At 49.0% G+C, this 26,491-nt stretch overlaps 1 protein-coding gene across 1 annotated transcript; it reads left to right on the top strand.

Annotated features, from left to right (window-relative positions):
- Positions 1-6,937: 6,937 nt before the first annotated feature.
- Positions 6,938-25,860, top strand: ETS2 (ETS proto-oncogene 2, transcription factor). The gene is made up of 10 exons (XM_004452446.4): positions 6,938-7,200; positions 11,396-11,467; positions 13,916-14,027; positions 15,149-15,268; positions 15,628-15,828; positions 17,701-17,784; positions 19,090-19,314; positions 20,190-20,453; positions 22,089-22,207; positions 23,572-25,860. Exons 2-10 carry the CDS (start codon positions 11,396-11,398, stop codon positions 23,785-23,787), a joined length of 1,413 nt encoding a protein of 470 aa, XP_004452503.1. The 5' UTR covers positions 6,938-7,200; the 3' UTR covers positions 23,788-25,860.
- The last annotated feature ends 631 nt before the right edge of the window (positions 25,861-26,491 follow it).

The following is a 26,491-nucleotide window of genomic DNA, read 5'->3' on the forward strand; positions in this document are numbered from 1 at the left end:
AAGTCATTACAAAAATATCAAAATGTGGTTAGCACAAATACGAGAACTTTTCTCCTGAATGATCATGAATATATAATACTAATAGAGGGTATTAATAATTGGGTGGGTTGGGGGAAAAATACACCAAATGTAAGATATGGGCTATAGCTAGTGGTAATATTTTGACAATGCTTTTTCATAATTTGTAACAAATCTTTCACAACAATGCAAGGTGTTGGCGGTGGGGAGATTTGTGTGATGATATGTACATTTGTTTCATAAATTCACAAATTTTACTATACATTTGTTGTTGACGTATGGTCATCAATGAATGATAGACTTCAATATAATTTTATTTTTTAAAATGTCAAAAAGTTGTTTTTTTCCCTAAACCTGAGCCGGCAGCCCTTGCAGAGGAATGGCTCATGCATTCTTCTATACATACGCCAAAGCATAGGATAAAAATAAAGAAACAAGAAGCACAACTCACTATGTTTAGTCAAATGTTCTTCTTGCTACCAAGAAACACATGTACCCAAGCTCTGAGACGGGCAAAGGGCTTCATTGGTCTCCCTGCCCCCTGAAAACCTGGCTGCCAGCTGCCTGGAGAACCCCAAGTTCTCCTCCCTCTGCAGGGAGGGCAAGGGCTGCAGGGAACTTTAGGAGACCGGTCAAAGGACAGATGGGACCTGAGGGAAACCTGGGATGGGCTGCAGCTGCCCCACCCCTCCTGGCCAGGGGACTCATGTCCCCTTCTCCCTTTCCCACCCCCCAGGCTGGTCCAGAACCAAGAATATCTGGGCATCACAGGTAAATGTGCTGTAGGATCCAGTCATCTCTATAGGCCAGTAGCTTCCCATGCACCTGCAAACAGAAATTGCATAATTGTATATAATAAGAATATATGTTAGCCTTAAAAAGGAATGAAGTATGGACACATGTGACAACACGGATCAACGTTGAAGACATTATGCTAAATGAAAAAAGCCAGACACAAAGGCCACATATCATATGATCTCACTTCATTTCAACAATGTCCAGATAGGCAAATTTATAAAGACGGATAGCAGATTAATAATTGCTTAGGGCTGGGAGTGGGGGTTGGGGGGGGAGAACGGTGGTGACTAAAGGATATAGACTTTCTTTTGGAGATAATGAAAACCACGCTGACAAGCTGGCTGTGGTGATGGTGGCGTAACTCTGAATATCCTAGCCTTTGAACTGGACACTTGAAGCGGGCGACTTGAATGGTATGTGAATTATTTCTCAATAAAGAAAAATAGGATATCTCAATAAACCTAAAATATGTACATGTGCACGCACATACACACAGTGCTCTTTTGTGAGCTCCAAAACACGTTAATAATCACAAATACAAACATTCACACCTAGTCCAGAGAGCCTTCTAAACCTTCATTTTGAACTCCCCTTCTGAAATAAGAAGATATAGTTTGAAGAAACCAAACGGGACTGACCCAGAGGCCCGTGCGAAAGTGCCTGTCGGCTCCCAACCATGGGAAAGCCCTGGGCCAACTGTCCCACCCAGGACCTGCTATGTAATTCGCAGGGCCCAGTGGGAACTGAAAATGGGACCCCTTGTTCAAAACATACTAAGAATTTCAAGATGGCGCCACAGATCATTGAAGCCAGCATTTATGCTCTGGCCCCGGTCCCACCCGTCACCTCCTCCAGCCGTGGAGGGGAGGGGGCATGTCTCCTGCTAAGGCATTCTTAAAATATGTGCCTACTAGTCTGCCCCTCTTTGTTTTGATTCAGGAGGCAATTAAAGGGACATTTCTATGCCGGGAAACCTGGGACAACTGCTGCGGGAAAACTTCCCAGATGATGAGCACTGGTGGTTCTCTCCCTTGAGAGTTACGCCTGCCCCTCCGCCTGTTTTAGGTGGTGAAGTTTGGTATTTAGAAAAGAAGCATTAGCTTGGAGGGGAGAACATGAGTGACTTCACATAACAGCTATAAACTAGCGGCACCAGGCGCTCCATCGGTCTGAAATAGGTACTAGAATATCATAAACACGGGCGAGGAGGGAATCTTGCAGAAATTGGAAAGCTACTCCCCAAAAGAATCCATGTAACTCAAGCTTTCCAGTTCCCTAATGATTTACTCACACTCCTGCTCAAGTCTGTTACATTATTTAACCTTAAAACTAATCCATGTCTTATTTTGTCGCCAGAAGTGGCGTGTGACTGAAGCTCCCGTAATCATTTGCTAGACTGACTGGTGCAATGATGACTAACTCTTAGTTTGAGCGAAGGCTAGGGCTTCAGTTTTCCAGTTTGCAAGATACAAAAAAGCCCATGCATTATGCAGTTCACAGCCGACTGTGGGAATCGCTCTGTGATTCAGAAGAATCACACAACTTTAAAATCACATATTTGCACAGGTCTGACTCACCGTTCAGACACATTTATTTAGGGATTATCAGTTTTACAGAACACGACGGGTCTCTATTACTATTTTTGTTGTTCAGACTTGCCTAAAGCATGTCAGCGTGCAGTTTCCGATCATGGTGGATTTTAAAGGTGGTTTTACTCTCCATATTAGGGAAAATGACTGTGGCAGGGAGGCGGTTGGTGCCTGGGACCAGGACGCCTGGAGGGTGGTCCCAGCCCTGCCAGGAAACAGCCACATGACCGTGGGCAAGGAATTGAACCTCCTTGGGCCTCAGTTTCCTTCTCTGTGAAAACAGGAGCTGGTCTCATTTATCAACTCCTGTTTTAAAATTCAGTGTTTCATTCCCTGATCTCTCCCTGCTGGAAAGAATATTACAGTGAATGAACCACAGCCTCCCGTCAATGGCATTGGTCATTGTTGTGAACCAAAACCTTGCATAGAGTCTAGAGCAGGGGTTCATAACCATTTTTGCTCCATGGATCCCTTTGCCTGTCAGGTGAAAACCACAGACGCCTTACTAAGTCCACACTGCACTGTGTATTATTTACTAAGTATAAGACACCTGCACCAACACGTCCCCACAAGAATAATGGTTGTTTTTTTTTTTTTAATTTCAATTCAAGCTCATGGACCCCTGGTTAAGAGGCCCTGCTCTAGAACAAGGTCACGTACGTCCAAGGGTGACTTAAGGGGATGTAGAGAGCAGGCTTTCCCGGGGCCAGGGTTGCTGCTGCTTATTTATCACATGCCTAGACTGAACTACGTGCCCGGCATTGTCCTAAGTGCTTAACAAATATTAACTTATTTAATCCTCACGACAGCCCTAGAAGAAAAGCACTGCTCGTAGCCAAACTTGACAGGTGGCCAACCCAATGGGACAGATGAGGCTGCCAGCAAGCAGAAGGAACTGCTGTGGGGCCTTAGGAAAAGGCTGTGATCTCCTGGATGGTCCCCTAGTTGCAATTCTGTGGAAGCTTGAAGAGAATAGAAGCCTCCTGCTCTGGTCTAGTTTGACAATTCCCTGACAGGAGGCTGAGAAGTTGCCAGTCCATCTGGGTTCCTGGCATCTGTGCCCCACCTGCAAATGGGTACACATGGCCAGTATAATAGCTGTATATATATTTGGGAGTAAGTGGATTATCAGGCTTGACCCAAACATATATCACTGGAATAAATATCACTGCTGAGCGCTAGCAGGTGCATGCAGTGTAAATGGGCTCCCTAGGAAACACAGGTGCCAGAATACACAGGCATTAACTGACTTCTCTGTCTAAGGGCATAGAAATCCCCCCACCCCACCCCCAGGATTTCCAAAGTCTCGTTCTGTATATTTCCTTCTCGTCTACCTCTTCACTTTGTCAAGGGCAGGGACCAAAACTTACTCATCCTTGTCTTCCCAGCACTCACCACCATGTTTGCTGAATGAATAAAGGATACACCACAGGCTCAATGACGTCTGTTTAACTTGCAACTGGAAACCCCCGTGAACTGTGTTGACTCTATTGATTTGGATTGCAAGGCAAATAGGGACGTGTTACTAAGGAAACATGTTTTTTATTTATTTTAAAGGATGACTTGGTAAGCTAATCATTCTTGATTATGTCTGGATTCTAAAGAACCCTTTATCTTCTTTATCTGCATTTTACTACCTGGATATTTACTGTTCATATACATGTACGTTCTATTATGAAGCCCTTTTCCTCTTTTCTCCTATGAGCTTCCCCTATCTCAAGGGAAAAGAATTAAGATGGCTCTTAAACCGAGCTTGACAGAAGTGTATCTGATCATTTCACCCCAGGTGCCTTCTGAGTTTTCCTTTCCTTCCAACACCTTCAACTTTTGATCTGCAAGCACAAGTGCTGTGCTTTCATTAGGTTGAATTTACTGTGAAGCCCGGCATTCCTTGTGAATTGCACCTAACAAATAGTCAGTGAGTAATCAGAGACTTCAACCAGGCCAGGTGTTCCTTCTGCTAGGTACCTGGGAAACCAACCAAAACCAGGACAGAAAGAAACGTCAGGACCCCCCAACATTTCCCCGTAACTAGTATCTGCTGTTTTATTAAGAGCGTGGACTCGCCCAAGTGAGGAGGCGGGCAGCCACCGCAGCGGACCCAGGCAAGGGGACTGCTTGGATTAGCCCAGTCCTTCTTGGAAGGGGAAGAAAGGAGGGGAGACGGCTGGGTGGGGAGGCAAGAGGCCAGGCTTGTGGGAGGTCTCTGTCACCTACGAGTACCATGCACACTCAGTAGCCCAGCTCCTCGAGGCCTCCTGTGCCTCTTTCAGCTCTGCCAATTTTTTTTTTACACTCTCATCCATATTTTATTCCTCCATCCTGTGGACCCTGGGATGGTGATGTCCACTCCATCTCTAGATCAAGAGGGAGCTTAGATTCCACATGGATGATGGATGCCATTCTCCTGCTTGCAGTTGTAGGCACTCTTGGTTCCCTGGGGTGGTGGTTGACCATCTTCACCTCTCTGTTTCAGCTCTGCCATTTTGTGATACCTTTCTGAGAAGGTCAGGATGATTTTTTTATCATGCAGATGACAGATTTTTTTTTTCAAAGGGCTTTTCATAAAATGCTCTCAGAAGGGTGCTAGGAGGGAAAACAAGCAAACCGAATAGCTACCATGGTGAGCCTCCCTACTGCCGACTCCAACACTGAGAAATTCTTCACAGGCTCGGTTTTATGTCGAATGCTCACCCCAACCTTAGGACATAGGTCCATAATCGCCACTTATCCTACAGAGGAAGGAAGGGACCCTCACAGAAGTTAAAAAAAAAAACTGGTTCACAGAGTCACGAGTTAGTAAGAGAAGGGCTGGCCATAGGAGCTGGCCTTCTCCAGTTCCTGCGCTCCTTCTGCCCACCTCTGCTGGGATGTTGGAACCTCCCAGGCCCTGTCGGCTCCAGCCTGCCAAGGAGGAAAGTTGTCCCAAATGGCAGCAGACCTCAACGACTTGGGGAAAGCGTGAGCATCCCACAGGCAGAGGAGCAAGAGCTGTGGGACAAGGCGACCCACCTGGCCAACTGGCTTTCACTGAATGGTGTCACACCTCACTTCTCAGACACTACCCAGGGCAGCGTGAGTAGCCTGGGGGAGAAAACCCTGAATTAGTTGCAATTGCAGCCCCGGTGAGTCAGGATTTTCTGCTATGGTTAAAAAAAAAAGAACTCTTCTTGTCTCCATGGTAACTTACTACGGATCTGTATTCCACTTGCGGAACACCTGCTTGACTTATCTGTGCTTTCTGATCCAGGCCATCACGATCAATTCCGTCTGAGAAATGCCGATTTCCCCTGTCCCCGGCTGTTTGGGTGTGCAGACCCAGGTATCACCTGGACAGGCCTGGTGATTCCTGGAGCCCCTCCAGGCGCAAGGGTGAGGTGCAGCAGTGTCTCAGTGAGATAACCCCAGACCCAGAGTTGCCATGGAAACCAGAACCCCTAGATAACACAGAGGCAGGGCCAGCCCACCCATTTTTTCATCCCCTCTCCTTGAGAGGTACCCTCAGCCCAGGGGCCTTGCCTCCGGCCTGTTGCACTTCAGACGCACCTTCAGGTGTGTCTCAGAACTTGCCTACTTAGGACCTGAGCCTAAAGGGGAGATCCGCACATTCCTAGCCACTGATTCAAGTGCCTTCTATAAACGGACACCAGCGGTGGCTTTGACCGAGAGCTCGGAGGTCTGGTCAAGTCGGGTTCAACTCTGAAATTTCCCATCTACGTTTTCGGGCCCAGCAAGGTCTGTTCTCCCAGGTTCGGGCCCTCCCAGGTCCCGGGGGATTCACGCCCAGGAGCATTACCGCCAGCGGGAAAGGGCAGGCGCCGCGAGGCTCAGCCGAGGCCGATGGAGGCACCACCCAGCTCCAGGGGGCGCCGCGCGCGCGGGTGCCATCGGAAGGGGGCTTCCCAGGGCGGTGCAGGGCACACCCGCTTGCACGACTCGACTCGGTGACCCAGCAACCCCGTCCACTTAGAACCTCACTTGGAGTCCTTTAATGAGCGAATGGCGAGAAATCCTGAGGAGGAGGCGGCCCTGGAATGGGGCCAGCTCCTGCGACGACCGCCGCCACCAGCACCCGCCACTCCGCTAGTGCTGAGTTCAAAGGCCATGCTTGGTGCCAAGACCTCGGGGCGACGGGGGGAAACCGAGGACTCCAAGGAAAGCGCCTAGCCGCCCAGGGCCGGGACGAGCGCGGGGGCCGACGCTCCGCGTCCCGGGCCCACCGCGACTCCGCCGCCACCGCCGAGAGCCAGCCGCGCCGGCCAGGCCGCGGGCAGGACCCGGCTCCTCCCCTCGGCCCTCCTCCTCCCCTCCGCTTCTCCCCTCCTCCCCTCCTCTCCTCCCCTTCTGTGCCCTCCCCTCCTCCAATCCTCCTGCTTCTCCTCCTCCTCTCCCTCCACACTCCTCCCCTCCCCTTCCCGCCTCCGGATCCCTCCTCTCCCCTCTCCCCTCCCTCTTCCTCTTCCTCCTCCCCTCCCCCTCCACCCTTCGCTCCTCCCTCTTCTCCCCTCCCTCCTCCCTCTTTCCCCGGCTCCTGAAGAGCGCGCAGCGAGGGCCACCGGCCGGTTACTTCCTCCAGCCGCGGCGCGGAGAGCAGTGTCGCCCCAACCGAGCGCCGGTGTCGCCCGTCGCCCCCCGCCCGCGCGCGCCGCCCGCCCCCGCCTGGCCCCGCTCCGCCGCGCGCGCCCTCGCCGTTCGCCGATCCGCGGCGCCCCTTGCCCGGCGCGCCCCGAGGAGCCCGCGGGCCCGGAGCAGCCGCCGCCGCCGCCTGCCCGTCGGCCCTGCCCGAAGCGGCGCGGTAAGAGGGCGGGGTCCCGGGCTCGGGCCGGGAGGGACTACCTGCCGGGACGGGGTCCGGGGGTTGGAACCCGCACAGACTACCTGCGGGGACCGGGTCGGGCTGGAGCCGGCGCACACTACCTGCGGGGACGCGATCTCGGGGCTGAGACCCGCACGGACTACCTGCGGGGACTGGGGCGGAGAGGGGGGCTACCTGCGGAGCCGGGGATGGCGGGGGCGCGGATCGGAGGTCAGCGGAGAGCCCCCTCCGGCACCCCGACTCCTCTCCATGTTAGGGGTGGCCCAGAAACTGGGCGGGGGTCCGTGGTAACACCGAGGTGTGGATCCCGGGTGACCCGGGGGTCAGGGCGGGGGTGGCAGCTGCTCGTGGAATGAGAGGTTCTCGCTTCCGAGGTCCGCTTTCGGCTGGTTTCCGGGTTCGCGGCTGGCCTTTGGAGTGCAGGGGCCGGGCGAGGACCCCTGCGCCCTTGGCCGCTGCCCTCGGGGTCGGGAGCCGGCCTCCGCGGCCGGGGCGGCCGCTTGTGCCCTTAGGCTGGGGCTTTGTGTTTTAAAAGGCGAAGCGAGTCTGGTGGGGTTGCTCGGCGGGGCCTCTTGTCCGGTGGGGTGCCCAGTGGGCTCGATGTCGCGCGGGGTCTTTGGGACGCAGGAGGAAAGATGTCCGAGATGGTCCCTGGCGTGCCCGGGGTTTCAGGGTGATTTACTAGGATGCCCCATTGTGTGGAGCGGCGCGGGGCCCGAAGGCAGGCCCCAGATCGGGGGCGCCTGGCGAGTCAAGCCCCTGGGAAGCTGCGACTCCCCGAAATCGTGCCCAAGCGCGGCCTCATCTCAGGTGCCCGCGCCGACGGCCACCTGCTCGGCCAAGTCCAGGGTCCCGACCGGGGGCGGCCTGCGAGGGAGGTGTGGAAGGGTGAGCAGGGTGGGGATGGGGTGGCGCCTGCTTTCCTGCTGGTCCGGTGGGACTCCTGTGGGTGCCCCCTGACTCGTGGATCTGGGATCCCCTCGTCCTGCGAGGAGAACTGGGTAGACGGGATAGGGGTACTGTCAGAAATGGTGGAGGGGACGCGCAGGAATGTCTTGCTGCATTGCATTTGTTCCTGAAGCATTTTGAATGAAGGGGTGACAGTATGTCTCTGGGTGGTTCGGGTTTGGGGTTTTGTTTGTTGAAGTATGTTTGAAGCACATGAGGCTTTTTAGGTTAGTCGGTGCTAAATTCCAGAGTGGACTAAAATAGTAGTTGACCTGCTGCTTACTTGGAAAGTAAAGAGGTGAGCCATCCACCTTGGATGGCAGTAATTTATTTTAGTTCACCAGTAAGATTATGTTTGTTCCATGTAAGGGAAGCACGTCTTTCCTGCCAGCCCACACCATCAACAATCGCTGAGATCTATCTCTGAGTGAAGGTTTATTAAAGTTCTGAGTAATAATATCTCAGAACAGTAAATGGGAGCATCGTGTGTGTCCCCCGCAGGGAAATATTCATTTCTGGGATTAGTCATTCATTTCTCTATAAACTGATCACTTTCAAAAGGCAAAGAGCAAAGGAACCTTCCCTAGTGTGTTTCGGGTTTGTTTGTTGTTGTTTCCCCCCAAATTTACCTTAATCCAAGCTGGTGTACTAATCTTACATAACTGGTTAAGGCTAGTGCTAGCAGACAAGAACTTGTACATTTTGACCATTCTAGCCATTACCTTCTGCCATCTCCCCTTCCCCCCGCTTTTTTTGTTCAAAAGCAGTGATCAGTACTACAACACCAAAGGGTCCTAAATTTGAAATTGATTTATGTGGTGAAACTTGGCGTGGCTGTCACTTTAACAAGCCGTGTGGCGGAGAAGAAGTGAACTTAAATTTGATTAGTTATGTGTCTGCCTGAAACCATTTAGCAGGGCACTTTGATTCTACATGGTTTTTACAAAACTCATTAAAAGCTGGACAACAAAAGAATTCTGCTCGGTGGCTGGTAATTACAGCCCTTTATGTGGGAGTGGTAAGCTGCCTCTTCCCCTGCTATTTGTACACAAGAGCCAAGCAGAGCTTTTCCATCGCCTTCCGCAGTGTCTGTCAGTCTCTGTGAAGCCGCATCACATTAAGCCTGCAGCCCCAACGGGGAACCCAAGCCGCCCCTCAGAGCTCTGGGTGGCTGCTGGACGGCTCCTCGGCCCCACCAGGACGTCTGCCGTGGGCTCTTCTGCGTGAGCCCACGGGTAGCGATGACACCAAGCTCTCAAGTGAAAGGAGTATTTTGCATGGCAGAGAGGACCCCAAAGGGCTCCACTCTGGTTACAGCTGTGTGCCGTGTCCCCCTCTAGTGATGGGGTGGGGGACGAAGGGGCTTTTCCCGGCACCGAACTCAGGGCCACGCACAAATGCACAAATGGGATTTGGGGTTCACTCGGCCCCTTGGTCGCCCTGTAGTATCTCTGGGATCCGGGACAAGGTACCAGGTGGGCGCACCTCTGCCTCCTCTCCCCAGGATGGGGTAACAGCTGCCTCTCACATGCTCGGAAGGCTCAGGAACGTGGGGTGCATGCTGCTGAGCCGGCCTTCTGCCCGTGGGCGTGGTCGTTGGTGGAGCACGTCAGTGCGTGTGGGCCACGGGGTCAACCGGAGAGGTTCTGAGCAGAGGAGGCCACTTTTGGTCCAGGAACCCTCCCCCAGCCGCTTTCCAGTGGGCTGTTTATGATCAGGAATCTAATTACCTGTAATGGCAGGGTTTTAGCGGCCCTTTCCCAAGCCTCCTCACGGCCGTGTTAGCCCAGGGGTGTGCGTGTATGTTGTGTGTGTGTGTGTGTGTGTGTGTATACAGGCAGTGGGTGGCTGGGTCGCAGGGGCCTGGCTTAGCTCTGATGCCTGATCATAAAGAGAAAACAAGAAAGCACAAACCTGAGTGAATGTCCAAACGTGCTGCTGGCCACCTCCAGTCATTTATGCAAAGGGCCCAGCATCCAATTCCTCGGAGTTCTTGGTTGTAACAGGTGGAAGCACCCAGTGGAGACCACAGGGTGGGGGTAGGCATCGGGGGTGCCTCCACATGGCTTAGTTATGGGCCTTCAGTTCCATAACTGTGAAGGGGGCACGACAAACACCCGTGGAGTTCCAGGTTTCTGTCATTGGTACTAACCCAGGTTATTTGAACATGAGTTTTACTCTACATTTTTATTTAACACTCTGGCAATATTTTCTTAGTACCTTTCTCATTTACTTACCTGGCCAAACAAGGGCATTTTGGGGGCCCCAAATAAGTTTTCAGTCTATTACAGCACTGTCCAATTTCAAGCCAAATACATAATTTTAGTTTTCTAATAGCCACATTAAAAATGGTGAAACAGCTGAAATTGATTTCAATATATTTCAATTAATCTAATCCAAAGTCTCTTATAAACATGCAGTGAATATAAAAATCATCATCGAGAATATTGGTCTTTGAAATCCAGTCCACTCACAGCACACATCAGTCCACACTGACCACGTTTCCAGTGTTTAGTAGGCACACGTGGCCAGTGGCTATCGGCTTGGACCGTGCAGCTCTAGTGGACGCCACATCTCTAGCAAAGCAAATAAGGCAGATCCAGAATCAGAATTTTATTTCTTCCTGTGCAAAGGCACAGCTGAGCAGCACATGAAACAGAAAAGCAGAGCCTGTGTGCTCAAAGCAAGCGGGTTTGGTCTTGAGCACTGGTTCTCACCTCGCCAGGTTCTCAGAGAGGAAAAGGGGCCGCTGGCCACTCCTTCCAGCATGCTCCCTTGACCCGCAGCCAGGCTGGAGCTGATTGCAGCCTGGCAGACTGGAGGCCGCCCTCGGGGTGCCCTGAGCTGCCCGTGGAATGGCGAGAAGGGCAGATTCCCCCATCCCCCCTTGCTCGGCGGACCCAGCGCGCCTCCCTCGAGAGTCAGGCTTGCAGCAGCCGGTGCTTTGCATGTTCTGCGTCTCTAAGTGGAATTCAGCAGGGAAGCCGCCTGATTTTTTCATTATCTAAATAGCATACCCTGCTGTTAAACTGAGAGATGCTTTTGTCTCAGACCTGTGGGAGAAAGGCCTTTTAACTAAGAATCCCTGCCCCTGAATTTTTAATTAACCTCTTATCAAACTTGACAGACCCAGCCTGAATCACGCCTTGATGCTGCCAACGATGACGTCTTTAAAATATACTCCTTGTTGCCTTTGGCTCTCTGACTCTTTTCTTTTTTTTTAAAGATGAATGATTTGGGGATCAGGAACATGGACCAGGTGGCCCCAGTGTCTAACAGTTACAGAGGGACACTTAAGGTGAGCACGGGAGGGCTTCTTTTAATTTTTAAAAATGTCTTTAATAATGTCAATTTTTGAGGGTGTTTTAAAAAGAAAAAAAACAGGGGTCTTCATGGGAAGGACCAGTGACCGTTTCCAGCTTGCTTCCCCGGTGACCGTTTCCAGCTTGCCTTTTTTAAATTTGCAGCTTGTATGGCTCTGGACTGTTGGCTTTGTGTCCATGGGCCTCAATTGGCTGGTCTTTAAAATGGATGTCTTGATGCTTGCCCTGCTGTTTCCAGGAAGGGAGATGATTTAATTTGTGGATGAATGGTTAGGCCTCGTCGTTGATTTCCGAGGCTCTTCTGGGGTGAAGAATCCCAGGATTCTCAATCGAACAGGGCTGGAGAGGCTGCTTCTAATGTCTTTTCTATCCACTCAGGAATCTGCTCAGATGATTTGAGGGCTGTTTAAGAACTGAAATGAGAGAGCTTAGAAGAGGCCAAGGGACCATGGCCCCAGGGTTGTTGGCAGCCTTTTCTTAGGAGCCCAGAAGCAGCAGGACTGTTTATGTAAAGCAAGCAAGGAAAAAAACCATGAAAGATGAAAGAGCCTTCTCTGCATAAACAAATGTCATGTAGCTTCTATCATAATTCCTTTTAGGAACGTTCCTTAGCAATGAAAACTGATAGTTTCCTATTTGCCTTCTCCAAATATGACAGTATGATAAGATTTTTTTTAAAGCAATATATATGAAACATGCTTCAGAAGCAGTAATTATTTTTTTTTTAAGATTGGCTTCCTCAAAGCTTATATAATAATGGTATTTCTCAGGCATGATTTATTTTCCTTTGTATATCATTATGAAGTTATTTGCCTGGTAAAGCCTAAATCGCTGAAAATTGGCACAAGGCTTGCTAGTTATTCTGAAGGTCGTTGAACTTCAGGCTCCTGTGGTTTCTTATTTGATTTGGCTAAATGTTTTAAATATGGTCTAAACTGTACAAGAAATTACAGTATTAAGCCAACCACACCCCTAAGAGAACTCCTGTAAATTAAAAGAATTTGATGATGCCCATAAATATTCTGGGTTTGGAGAAGAAACGATTGTTGCTGTGATGTTGAAATAACACAGCACAAATTTGTATTGTTCTTTGGTTTCCTGGCTTGAAAAAAAAAAACAGGACTTAGTGATCATAGTAAGGCATTTCTTAGCCACCTGGGCAAAACCAGTGAGAATTTTGAAAATCTTTGGATGTCTCACCAGAATTAGTCCTGCTGTAAATTCGTTTATTAATCCAGATGGGTATTTCCGAACTTGATTGATAATCCCCGCTCAAATCTTGGGGCGTGTTGGGTAGTTGGACTTCATTGTTGTAAGTTTTGGGCTCCAACTTCTGCCTGCTCTCTTGTGTAATGCATTATTCACTGTTCTGCATTTCTGGAAAGAAAGCACACAAACCGATGAGTTTGTTTGTAAATGTGTTGCACATGTTTTTTTATTTGATGACTCAACACATGGGTCATGGTATTACACATAACACGGGATTTCCAGTTTATACTGGAAAAAATATAACTTCTTCACGTTTTTCCCCCCTCAACAAATTGGGCAATGATGAATCAAGACATTATCTGTTACTTACAAATGAGCGTAACTTCAAAGGCTATTTTTTTCAAACATGTTAAACGGGTTTTCAGAAATCACCAAGGTAGCATGAGGTTTTATCTTTCTGTGTGTATCTCTCCTTTCCCCTCAGGCTTCAGATAGTTTAATTGAACTTTAAACCAATTTCCTTTGGAAATCTTTTCCCTTAGTAGATGATTTCAGGGCTTCTTTTAAGTATACTTTCCTTTCATCCTATTTAACCTTAAGGAATTTTCTTGCGTCTTGCTGTTTTCTGAACCCTTGGTATTGAGGTGGAAAAGTATCTCTAATTTGAGTTAAAGTATGGCAGAGTAAACGTTTCAGAGTAAATACTTCCAAAGTTCAAGTAATTTATTTCATTTTTGATTTTCAGGTTTTATTCCGAAATTTGCCTTTCATTTGAAGTGCCCTGCCAGGGGCCGCTGTCCTTAGACACCAGCACTATTGAATTTCTCTCACACAGCTAAAGGGCCAGGTGGTCGGGCCAGGTGGCCTCTGAGCTTCTTTTCAGCTCTGTGCTTCTAAGATTGTTATTTTTAGGTTTGTTTATTTAATCTACTAATTTAAATCAACTATGCCGTTAATTTAAATTCCCAGTAATTCTCTCTTTGTGAGGTTGATTAAATAACCCAGGTTAAAAAAGAGCCATTGGAAGTTGATTTAGAGTACTGACTGGTTCATTCCGTTGATTGCTTTATAATTGCTATTTTAATCGGCATCTACAAGATGGCCGGTGTCATCAGCAATATCCCGGTAAGTTAGCCATGGACCATTCTTAAAAGAGATAGTAAAACACGTTAAAATGTTTTACATTACCACTTTCTTCTCCATCTGTTCTGCAGCGCCAGCCAGCCTTTGACACTTTCGATGGGTCCCTGTTCGCGGTTTTCCCGTCAGTAAATGAAGAGCAAACACTCCAAGAAGTGCCAACAGGCTTGGATTCAATTTCTCATGGTAATTTGTTACTCAGACATGACAAATTGCGTGTGATTTCCCTAAGCAGTTCACTTAATAAAGAGATGACAATTCGTAAGTGATGAATGTTGATACCATGAATCTTTGGTGCAAAATGTCAGAGAGGGATGCTGAACCTGGAGAGGTGGTTTTCCTCTTTCATGAACTAGATGATTCTGACGCCTTCCTATGCCAGGGGAGCAGATACCGGGTTGTTGGTAAATTGCAGTGGAATCTCCGAGCCTTCTGTTACTGATTTTTTCAGTACTGCAGCAACCTGGGCCCTTATTTCCCTTGGCCACTCTGCAAACCAGACATAAAACAGTGGACATTAAAGTGCACTCAGATTTTAGTTCTGAGGTTACATCATTGGTTGTAATATCTTCACCTGCCACCCCATCTTGGCGCAGCAAATTATTCCTCACCCATCTGTATTTATTGCTGTAGCTCTTAATGTCATTGTTTATTCTTTCCAGAGGAATAGCACGTCAGATAATATCTATGCAATTATATTAGTTGGAAACACTCCAGAGTTTACTTTGTCATATGAAGTAGGTGCTAGAAAATACAGTTAATTAAATCATGTAAGTCTTGTGTAAGCATAACGTCATATATCATTATTGAGATTGCTGAATGGGTCCAGATAAGATTTTTTTTTAATAGAAATGAAGATATGCCAACCTTTAGGAGTGCTAAATGCTATATTTTTATATTATGCTCAAATCTCTTTGCCTGCTGCTTAGTTTAATGGAAGTAACTTCCAGATTACGCCCTTATAACCCCTTAAACCTTTGGCCCCAAAACCATGCCATTTCTTTTCATTGTTTAAAATTTTTAAATAAGACTTCAGTCAACATTTTACCAATGTGTAACTATTTTATGACATTTTGCAAAATAAATGACAATTCGAGTTTTATTTTTTTCCCCATAAATGTGGTTATGAGATGCGTTATTTCTCACTTTCAGTCAAAAATATTTTTAATATCCATATTCCTTTAAGTAATTATGTCAGAGTTTGAGATCAAAATGGTTCTTCCCTGAGAGAAGTAGAGTTTTCTCCCCAATCCCTTCCCTGCTCTTGCCCTCTTGAGGTTTTGATGTCCTTGTGGGTTTCTTTCTAGAATCAACCAACTGTGAATTGCCTCTGTTGACACCATGCAGCAAGGCCGTGATGAGCCAAGCCTTAAAAGCTACATTCAGTGGCTTCAAGAAGGAGCAGCGCCGCCTTGGCATTCCAAAGAGTAAGTGCTGCCTTGGAGAGCTGCTTCTTCACGTCTGTGTGGGGCGGGATGAACGATCTGGACTGCAGTTGCTTCATCTTAATTCACGTTTTAAACTTCTGTTCTGGGTACCTTGCAAAGAGCATCCATAGTCAACCCAAGCCAGGTTTTATTCCAACACAGCCAGACCCTTAATCCAGCACTTGGGACATGTGCATTAGGAGAATTTACCTTGGTGGTGTGTCACGGTGTCTCATCCAGGTCATTGATCTTGGTACACATGGCAGGACTCGTGGATGATTAATTAGGGCTGCATGCATCATAGTGCCTCGTTCAAATCCCCCCTTGTTTGTTACATTTTTTCCTTCTCTCCCTGACAGATCCCTGGCTGTGGACCGAGCAGCAAGTCTGCCAGTGGCTTCTCTGGGCTACGAACGAGTTCAGTCTGGTGAACGTCAATCTGCAGAGGTTCGGCATGACCGGCCAGGTCTTGTGTGACCTTGGCAAGGAGCGCTTTCTGGAGCTGGCCCCCGACTTCGTGGGCGACATTCTCTGGGAACACCTGGAGCAGATGATCAGAGGTATCTGGCAATGCCGGGGACCCCTGCCCGCCTGGAGGAGCCATGGCAGGGCAGCAGGGGTGGTCTGTGCTCCTCAACTGTGGGTTTGGAATTGCAGGTGATTTAAAATAAATCACCTGAAAATGCCACTCGGTGAGTTGGCTGCGGGGCGGCGATTATAGGTTTTCGTTCCACTTAAGTACGTGTGTCTAGCATCAGGTATTGCCACAAGGCAGTAGCCTTAGTCACTCGTTTGCTCACTGTTGCCGGACTGCAGTCGACACGGGAGGACGTGCTGATTCAGATATGCAGGGCAGCCAGGATTTCATGCTGGCACACCTCACGGAGCCGAAAGCACTGTCAGCCTAAATGAAAGGCAGCCTTTAGGCAGATCAACTGTCAGTTTTTAGAGTAAATTTTCTTGAGTTGCAAGGGAATCCAAAAAAGAGACTTTGTTTGTTTTTCTGTTTTTGAAGAAATTCTTAAGTAGTTGATGCCTATTTATACACGGATGTATTAAACAGAAACTGGCCCTTTCGCAATAGAAATCTCACCAAATACAGACAAGGGCTGGGTTGAGACCTTAAGAGAGCAGCGAGACCAATGTTAAAGATACACTGAACTTACCAAAAGACAACTCGAAGTTGAGCTTGCAGATTACAGCATTTTATTCGGATGCCACAGTAGCTAAGGAAGTCCCATCACCGATAAGAATGGAAGTAGCTTCAGGCTTCTGGGGAAGGCAGTGATGTTTATAGACATGAAAAGGAAGTTAGCTTGCCTCCTGTTGACTAGGTGAGGCTTTGTGCATTGTCTAGGGTTGAGTTTAGGGCAGGTGGGATTGATTTTGTATTGGGTCAAACAGGAGCAAGGGGCTTGATGGGCCATGTGGGTCCACTGCCTGGGTGGGGATTTCAATTTCAAAAGATAAAGAGGAAACTCGAGAGGGAGTTCAAAGAGGAAGTAGGGCACAGCAGAGTTTTCTTTCCTTTTTTTGGCTCCGAGTGATCCCCAGGGCTTTCTCTATATAATTTTACCATGTTAAAAAAGAAAAAAATAAATAAATACTATAGTGAAGGGTCATTTAAGTCAAAAATATAAGAAAATTGGCAGGTTTATAGAGCTTAGGGAATTAGGCCTCATCGACTCGATGTTAAGCGTGCAGAGTTCCAGGGTACTCCATAGACTCAGAAGTTTGTTGGGACCACCAGTTCTTTTTAGCTATGTCCTCAGAGGCCAGAGAAATAAAGTATTTTTATTCTTACCTTTAAAGACCCCCACATTTTCTTGAAACTTTGACCGACAAGTCTTGTCTGACAGGTTTCTGATGAATCAGGCTCGTGTGTTGTTGGTGTGTGTTTGTATTTGTGGGTCTGTGTATTGTGTGGCTGGGTGTTTTCGGGGACCAGTGGACATACACCGGGAGCACCAGTTTCTTCCTTTTGAAAGTCCTTGGGTGAATGTGTCCCCTAGAACAGACTCCCATAGCCCCGTGAAACTCTTTGTCACCCTCACCACGCTCTTGAGAAACTTCCAGGGTTTGAAGCAGTAGACATGAGCACTGTGTCTTATCTCAATTATCTGCTGTGTTCTCAGCCCCGATGACAGATAAGCTAGATTTTTCCAAATAAGCAATAGAAAATGTGATTTCTTTTGCAATGACGGCTCTAGTTTGGGAAAACTTTTTTCTGATTTCTAGGGGAAAAATGTATGTATTGCTCTGTCCGGCTTTTTGACATAGACATAGTGACTTGCAGCAGGTATGTGGGATACCAGCAGGTTAAATACATGCTAGTGTTCTAAAATAACCATATGTTCCCTGTGACAGTAATTTAGAGAGTAACTCTTTTCTTGCCTAGCAGCAATCTTACGTCGCCTCTGTCTGTTTTTCAGAAAACCAAGAAAAGACAGAAGATCAGTATGAAGGAAACTCACACCTCACCTCGGTTCCTCATTGGATTAATAGCAATTCACTAGGTCAGTTCAGTTGATTGTGCCTTAAAAACCCGGTTTTAAGCCATCCTATTAGATGTGGCCTTTCAGGGCAAGGTCCAAAGGGACAGTCTGGATCTGCACTGTCCCACGTGGCTGTTGTTGAGTCTTTGAGATGTGGCTGAGCACGTGGGAACTGTGGTAACCGGATTTTAAAGTCTCCAAAGAGCGCAAATTATAAAATATCTCCTTAATATCTTAAAAGACTGATGACATGCTGAAATGATAATGTCTGATATATATTAGGTGATAAGCAAAATAAGTTAAGCATTTCACCTGCTGCATTTCACTCTTTTAACGTGGCAACTGGAACACTTGAAATGGCCTCAGGGGCTTGCTCTACCTTTCCAAGTGTCCTTTAAAATGAGGCTGTCAGTTTGATGAACCTGCCAGGATCATCCCAGACAAATAGTGCGATGAACTTCTTTTCTTAATAAGTCAGTCCTGGGCAGCCATTGGGTGAGTCAGCACTGGGCTCAGAGAGTGAGTGGCAGAATTAAGCAAGCTGACAGCTGCGGCCACATATTAAGCCAGGATTGCGAAGAAGAGGTGGCAGGCACAGAAGTGTGGGAGCAGTGCTAACTTGGCTCTGAACTTCAGGGTTTTAAGAGGTGCATGGAACTCGGGTCCTTCTGTTCTCTGGCTGGGTGGACTCAGGGTGGTCCACCTGAGTGAGTGTGGGGAGGGGTAATTGGAGGACCACGTCATCAGTCCTATCAGGCCTCAAATTCAACTGCTGAGTTCAGCTGCAGACCCAGTCGTCGCCCTGCTCAGGACTCACCGGTTGGCCTATGTAGGGCCAGTGGGATACCCTCTGCCTGTCTGATCCTGGGTCAGAGTAAGAGAGCTTCCTTTGGTCTCTGGAAAAATTGGATTTTCCCCAATGAACCTAGATGGAAGGAGCATGACGAAAGGGATGGAGCAAAGACTGGACTTGGCGTCAGGAGGCATGGTTTCTTGACCCAGCTCTGCTCTCTACAAATTACAGAAGGCTATCTGAGCCTTTGTTTACTCAGAACTTAAAAAAAAAAAAAACAGTGACCCATGTCACACTGAGGCTCAGGTGAAAACATTTGGTTTGTTTTAGGCGTAGAAATGTTATCTTTGAGGCACTGAGTCCTGGGTGGGCCTGTCAAAGTGTGTACTTAATGAAAGCCCTGTCCATCAAAGCCCGAGGCTTGGCAGAGGGGTAGAGCCAGCAGAACTGGCAGTGTCTGGGTTGCTTCGAGGCTGTAGAGGGCTGCTGTCACTCCTTGTTGGTGGTCACCAGTAGCTTTGCTGTGTGAACAGGCTTTGGCGCGGAGCAGGTGCCATATGGAATGCAGGCGCAGAATTACCCCAAAGGCGGCGTTCTGGACAACTTGTGTCAGTCCTCTGCCACGCCCGGCGCGCTCGGTTCTGAGCAGGAGTTTCCCATGTACCCCAAGTCACGGCTCAACACTGTCAGCGTCAACTACTGCTCCGTCAGCCAGGACTTCCCGGGAAGCAACTTGAATTTGCTCACCACCAATTCTGGTAAGATCAGAAGTATCCAAGTGGCCGTTGGTTTGATTCTGGGGAAGTAGCAAAATCAGAGAGTGATGGGAACTTCTCCAAATTAGCCCGTCCTGCATTCAGCCATCGGACGAGGAAGCTGGGGTGCTTGTCTTCCAAGTGGCTTTAGCGCAGCCTCCCCGATAATTGGTTCTTTCAACACACACACACCCAGGGTGTTTTCAGACCTTGGTCCTGGCACTGGGGACCAAGAAGAAAAGACAAAAGTCCCTACCAGTGCAGGTGGATTCCTCCACCTAATGGGATGTTTTGTGGAGATGAATGTAGGAATGGGACGTGTTTTTGCACTGGAGACAGAGCACACAAGCAGTGCGCAAGTCTTAGGTTATACGGCTCGTTGAGTTTTTAGATATATACACCTGTGTGACCACCACCGAAGATGGTGGCAGAGGAGTTTCCAGCACTCTGGAAGGCTCCTCCCCCTTCCCAGTGAGCGCCCCCCTCCCACCCTAGAAGGGACCATTATTCTGACTTTTATCCTCATAGGTGAGATTAATTTTTCCTGTTCTTGAACTTGATCTAAGAGGAATCCTAGTATGTTTCCTTTTATGTTTGTCTATTGCTCACCCTTACGTGTGAGATTCAGCCCCATTGCTGGGTGCAGTAGCAGTTTCTTTTTCATCGCTGTACAGTATTTCATTCCTCGAAGCCTCAGTGTATTGCTTTGTTCTACTATTGGTAGAAGATGTGAGCGGGGCAGTGTGTTTACCAGAAGGTGTAAGCATCTCATTGGCACAGCGTTGTCAGCAGTTTGCATGGGGAGGCGACCCCGGCAGCAGAGCGTTCTGCAGCCCCATAGGCATCCCGCTCACTGCCCGCTTGTCCGTCCTGCCCAGGCAAGCCAAGAGACCGCGACGCCCCTGAGAATGGCGCCGACAGTTTCGAGAGCTCGGACTCGCTGCTGCAGTCCTGGAACAGCCAGTCGTCCTTGCTGGACGTCCAGCGGGTGCCTTCCTTCGAGAGCTTCGAGGACGACTGCAGCCAGTCGCTGTGCCTCGGCAAGCCGACCATGTCGTTCAAGGACTACATCCAGGAGAGGACGGACCCGGTGGAGCAAGGCAAACCCGTCATACCCGCGGCCGTGCTGGCCGGCTTCACAGGTGGGTGCGGCGCCTTCCGGGTCTCCAGGGGCCGGCTGCTTCTGGTTCCCGCAGTCTGATTCACGTCCACAGAGCGGAGTGGCTGAGAGGCCACAGGCTGCTCCTGCCCCTGGGATGGGCTCTGGCATTGTCGGGGGGAGGAGCAGGGGCAGGGAAGTCTTGCGCAGTGACTCACCTGCTTCAGGAATCCCAAGGAATGTCACCCGGCCCGGGAGGAGCCGCTGAGCCGGCCTCTGGCGGTGCAGGGCCTGCCGGCCTTTCCTTGCCTTTAAAATCCATCTCCTCTCAGTTTTACAGTTCGGATGAGGGCTATTTTAGGCTGCGGACAAATATTAAAGCTGTTTTTAGAGCCAGATGATTGCAGGCCTTCTGCAGAAACGAGACTTTATTTTTTCATTGTCCCGTGTGTCCTTCAATGTACGTTTTTCATGTTTTGGCCATAGGAGGCCTCCGTGCGTGACAAAAAATACCGACTTTAAAATGTCCAATAGCTTCAAATAAGAACACCTAGGCATCTGTGTGGTTTTGTTTGTTTGTTTTCTTGTCCTCCTGTTACCTAAAACAACCAACCACGGACGCATATTAGAAGATGGCAGAGAGAAGGTGTGAAATCTGTGGTTTTCATCCACGGCCGACAGGGCCTGATAAACAGCCACAGAGTTTCCTTCCGCTCTTTTTTCATTTTCAACCAACAGTTCGGTGGCGTCGAGTCCGCGGGGTCTGCTCGCAGTGTTGGGCAAGCATTCCTGGCACTGCAGGTGTGGTACTAGTTGGCGCTTGTTAACCGCCGACGCCAGGTGGTTAGCTGGGTGCACGGCCTCTGGTCCTCGGGGGTGCTGTCCCATCTCACGGGGAGGGGGGTGGGCGTTGGTTCAGGTGAGCAGCTCCACGGTCTCCCAGGCACCCCGCCGGGCCTGTGCCCTGTAGCACCCTGTGGGAGCAAGCCACCAGGTCGGACAAGGGCTGTGTGGTGGAAGGAGGCTGGGGTTTGAGCCAGGTGACCTGGGGTCCCCTCACCCACTGTGGGTGTCAGGTCCAGGATGAGGCTGTCTGCCCCCGAGCCCTAAGACACGACAGCAGCCGGTACTTGCTTCACGAGGCTGGTTGTAAATACTCAAGAAAGGCCTGGGAGAAGCACCTTCATGCTTCCCCAGACAAAGGCTAAGCTCAAGTGATTGACCCGCAGTCACTCAGCAGGGTGGAAACCTGAGACCCGCCACCGGCTGTTGGGGCGAGATGCCCCTTCACCTGCCCCTACCCCGTCCCACTGCCTGTTTCTAGAAACAAACCTTGAAAGTTTTTACCGAAGGAACGGTGAGACAGGATAAGGAGTTTTACTGCCTCGAGTGAGGGCCCTCCGTTGTTTTCGGAGAGCCCAGACCCGTCCAACAAGGGCGAGAGTGTGGACGGAGCAGCGCCCTTTCCCGGGATTAGGAGCATAGTTGGTGTCCAGTGTCATCCCACTAAAGCATTCTGTCCTTGTCATCGGCACCTGGAGTTGCACCTGCACGTTGGAATCCAGTTCAGAGAGCTGGGTGCACATTCTTCAGTAGGTTCACTTCACGAGGGCTCTTAGAGCCTTGCTGCGTTTAAACCCTGTACAAGTGCACCGTGTGTCTCCCTCTCCCCCCGCAGGAAGTGGACCTATTCAGCTGTGGCAGTTCCTTTTGGAATTACTCTCGGACAAGTCTTGCCAGTCGTTCATCAGCTGGACCGGGGACGGATGGGAGTTTAAGCTCGCCGACCCCGACGAGGTACGGACTGAGCCCTGGGGCGCTGGGGCGCGGTGCCCGTGCTGGGTTCCCAGACCCAGGGCTCTGGGCACAAGGACGGGCTCGCCTGGCCCAGGCTGCGGCGGCTGTTCTCTCCTGACCGCCTGCGTCCGTTGGGGCCCCCCGAAGAGGCAGAACCAACAGGCCATACTTGTGGCTGTACTGAGAGGTTTATTTTCCGGAATTGGCTCTGGGGCTGGCAAGTTCAAGGTCTGTGGGGTAGGGCAGCAGGCTGGAAATTCCGGTAAAAGTGATGTCGTAGTCTTTTTTTTTTTTTTAAGATTTGTTTTTATTTATTTCTCTCCCCTTCCCCCGCGTTGTCTGCTCTCTGTGCCCATTTGCTCTGTGTTCTTCTGTGTCTGCTTGCATTATCGAGCAGCACTGAGAAACTGCATCTCTTTTTCGTTGCGTCATCTTGCTGTGTCAGCTCTCCGTGTGGAGCCACTCCTGGGAGGGCTGTGCTTTTTTTGCGCTAGGTGGCTCTCCTTGCCGGGCACACTCCTTGTGCATGGGGCACCCCCACGAGGAGGCACCCCTGCGTGGCACAGCACTCCTTGCACACAGCAGCACTGCGCGTGGGCCAGCTCACCATATGGGTCAGGAGGCCCTGGGTTTGAACCTCCCAGTCCCAAATGACTCTTATCAGTTGAGCCACATCCACTTCCCGATGCCATAGTCTTGAGGCAGTAATCTAGGAGGAGCCGGCAGGTTGGACCCTCAGAGAGGCTTGAGGGCCATCTCCTGGACCTAAAGTCCCCTGATGGTAGACACTAGCCCCATCTACCCGATACCTCCCCGGCAGCGTCCAGCCCAGGGTTTTGGCAAACAGCCAAACACCGTAAGCTCGCCACCTTGACACAGAAGATGAGTCCACACCCCCTCTGGAAACGCCCTAGGATAAGGGGCTTCCTCGTGTCACCACGGCGGCCTCATCCCTGCCATGTAGACCGCTGCTGGCCCCAGCAGGCAGCCCAGGGCAGATGTGACATCAGCCGCCCCTGGACAGAATTACAGAGGCCTTTTTTGCTCCTTAGCGCTGGTAGAGGGTGACCTCTCACCTCCCTGATCCCATCAGGATACAGAAGCCTAGAGGCAGGGGACTGCACCCCATGCAGCTGTCCTGGTGGGAGTTAGAACCAGGGGGCCAGGACCCGGGTTCTGAACCCGCGGGTTTGCTGAGCGAGGCCCCTCCCTCTTCAGAGAAAGGGGCCGTGGGCAGGTGAACTTTCTGCCTGTGCTTTTCGTGGGTGTCAAGGGTCCACAGTGAGAATGCGTTTCTCTCGCCGTCAGGGGAGCCACCATCGCCGCTCCTGAGCTGACGAGTTTTCTGTCTGTGTCCGCCGCAGGTGGCCCGCAGGTGGGGAAAGAGGAAAAACAAGCCCAAGATGAACTACGAGAAGCTGAGCCGGGGCTTACGCTATTACTACGACAAGAACATCATCCACAAGACGTCGGGGAAGCGCTACGTGTACCGCTTTGTGTGCGACCTCCAGAACCTGCTGGGGTTCACCCCCGAGGAGCTCCACGCCATCCTGGGGGTCCAGCCGGACACGGAGGACTGAGCCCGTGGGCGCGCCCGACCGGCCCCGTGCGGGACCGCGTGGGAAACCCGCCCCGACCACCTGCTCCAGGACCTTGGAAAGGAGGGATTTTATACGTCCAGGGACGTCGCAGTGAAGCAGTGGCCTTATTTCATCCGAAACCCGGGTTCCTCAATGAGGCTGCCTTACCGCCTCCTGGCCCCTCGCGTCCCAAGTCTGCCGACAGGAAAACACTATTTATAATGCCACTAAGTGACGTGGTCGTGAAAGCAGGGCTTGGAGAGCCAGCCTGGCTCGACGCGGACCGGGGGACAGGATCCTCCGGGCTGTTTTGGATTTACAGAAGAGAAGACACGTCGTGTGCACGCACAAGACGTTTTAAAGAGCTCTTTTCCTTCTGCCTTTTGTACCCAGGAGTAGCAAACACAAACATGTACTCTGTGTTTGAGAGGGGTAAGAGGGTGGGGAGGAAGCAATTGTGCCATTTCAGAAGGTAGTTTGTATATATTATTGTAATCTTATAATTATCGAGATCCTTTAACGGTCCTATTTAACAGAAACTGTATATTGTAATTTAAAATAATTATGTAACTGTATTTGAAATGAGAATGCAGATATCCAATGTGTATTCCGTATTTCAATAGCACATGCGGCATTTTAGAAAGATCTCATCTGCCAAGAACAGACTGAGAGAAGTTGTAAAATGTGTATTTACATTTAATATACCTACAGGAATAAGGTCTAAGAGGGGGTAATCCCTCTGTTTTGTTTTGTGTTTTTGTTTTGTTTTGTTTTGCCATGGTTATTATCTGGCAAGGACTTTGTACATTTGGGAATTTTTACAAGAAACTAATATTATCTGGGGGCTCATCTAGCCTCTCTGTGGTTTCTCCTTTAATTGTAATGTAAAAGTTATTAGCTATAAAGCAGTATTTTTCTGGACAAATGGCATATGTTTTCCACTTCTATGCATGTCTTTAAATCAGTTTATACGCAAAACTTATTTTATTTTTTAGTTTAACCATGTTTCCCCAACTCACCTTTCCCTAACCAGCTATTTCCTTCCCCTGCACCACTTCCATGCTCCAGATTATTCTGTATGATTAAAATAAGAATACTATTTTTGGAACTATGCGACTCCTTTTCAGAGATCAGGAGGGATTTATGTAGCAGCTATTTTTACTGCAAAAGCAATTCACTGGAAAAAATGTAATTTGTAAGAAAGCTTTATTTTTATCTCAGCTCCATGTAAAGTGAAATACATTGTGCAGAGCTGAAAGTTCCGGGCGGGGGGTGGGGGGGGGGAGATGCACATCGAACCTCTTGAACATAAACGAAGCATGGCGCAGCCCGTCTTTGTTCACCTGTCTTGCCTCGAATTATCTGGATCGCATGCTGCTCCTTCCTGCTCACGTCCACAGCAAAAGCGTTCCTATTTTCTTGGACACAGAATACCTAGAGGCGGAGAGAGTACACGAGAGGTGAAAGAGAAGGCATTGGAATATTTATTCGAAGGAAATGTTTTTATTGTGACAGAGACTTGAATATTTGTTTCAAAGGAGCTCCTGGGTGAGCCATGTTTTCAGGACCGCTAATGAATAATCACACCAAAATCATGTGGGCCTTATGAGCCGCGTGGCCTTGGACAGCTTTTCTCCTCTCACGAATAGTCCAGGTAATAAAGACCGTGGAACTGGGTGGTAGAGCAAGCTGGAAAGAGCAAAGCCAGAACTTAAGAGGGCTTAAACATCCCCAGAATGCAACTTCCAGGATACTTAAGCACAGGATGTTTTTCGCAGGTAGATCTGTTTATCACTCAGACATCTGTTTATAACGAAAACAGGCGTGGAACTAGGAGCATCTTGCTGCTGAAGAAATCAGCCACAGCGCATTATATGGGGTTGAATCACATGGAATTGCCAATCTTCAACTGTCTTTTATGTATGAGAATGGCAGTTTCATAGCGTTTGACCCCAGAGTTAGGAAACTAAAGCCCATTAAGGACTTTTGATGTGGTAATGAACAGGTCTTTGTATAAAAGTTTTGTCATTTGGCCTTTTCTTTCTCAAACAATAAAGTATTTTGTTTATATAAGCACCTGTTCTGCAGTGTTTCTCCTTCTTCCCCTTCCCCTGCACAGGAGGATATTAAGCTCAGGTCTGTTGCCCTCCTCAGCCAAGTTGAGTCATCAAGAGTCAAATCTCTTAACTCGTTTTGCACCCAGGTTACCTAGGAAACTGACAAAGCTGGGACCAACTCTGAGCCCTTCCTAAAAGAACTCCCCTCCCCAAAAGCCCCCCTTAAAGCAAAAAATAAGTATAATAAAAAGATTCAAGAGTTCTGTCCTTGCCAGGAAATTGACAGAAAACTGAGAAGAGATTTTCAGGTGTTAAAATTTTTTAAGTACATCAGGATCTGAGGTTCAGATACTTCAGTAGTTAACTATTAAAATTTACCAACACATCACTGGTTATATCTATCGGTATTAGAAATTAAAACAACTCTTAAAATAGTAATCCATTTAAAAATAATACATTAAATGCTAGCAACATTGTTTTCTTATGAAAAATACACTTTTCAAAAATTTATGTGCACATCTCCTTAATGTCTGGATTTTATAATGAGACCTGGGTTCTTCTACCTGCTACTGCATTGTCTCTTGTGATAGATTTTGGCTGAATATATGAAGAAAATAAGGCCTCACCCATGATGTAATTGGAACAGG

The sequence above is a fragment of the Dasypus novemcinctus genome, chromosome 4 (assembly GCF_030445035.2).
Source record: "Dasypus novemcinctus isolate mDasNov1 chromosome 4, mDasNov1.1.hap2, whole genome shotgun sequence".
NCBI classification, from domain to species: Eukaryota; Metazoa; Chordata; class Mammalia; order Cingulata; family Dasypodidae; genus Dasypus; species Dasypus novemcinctus.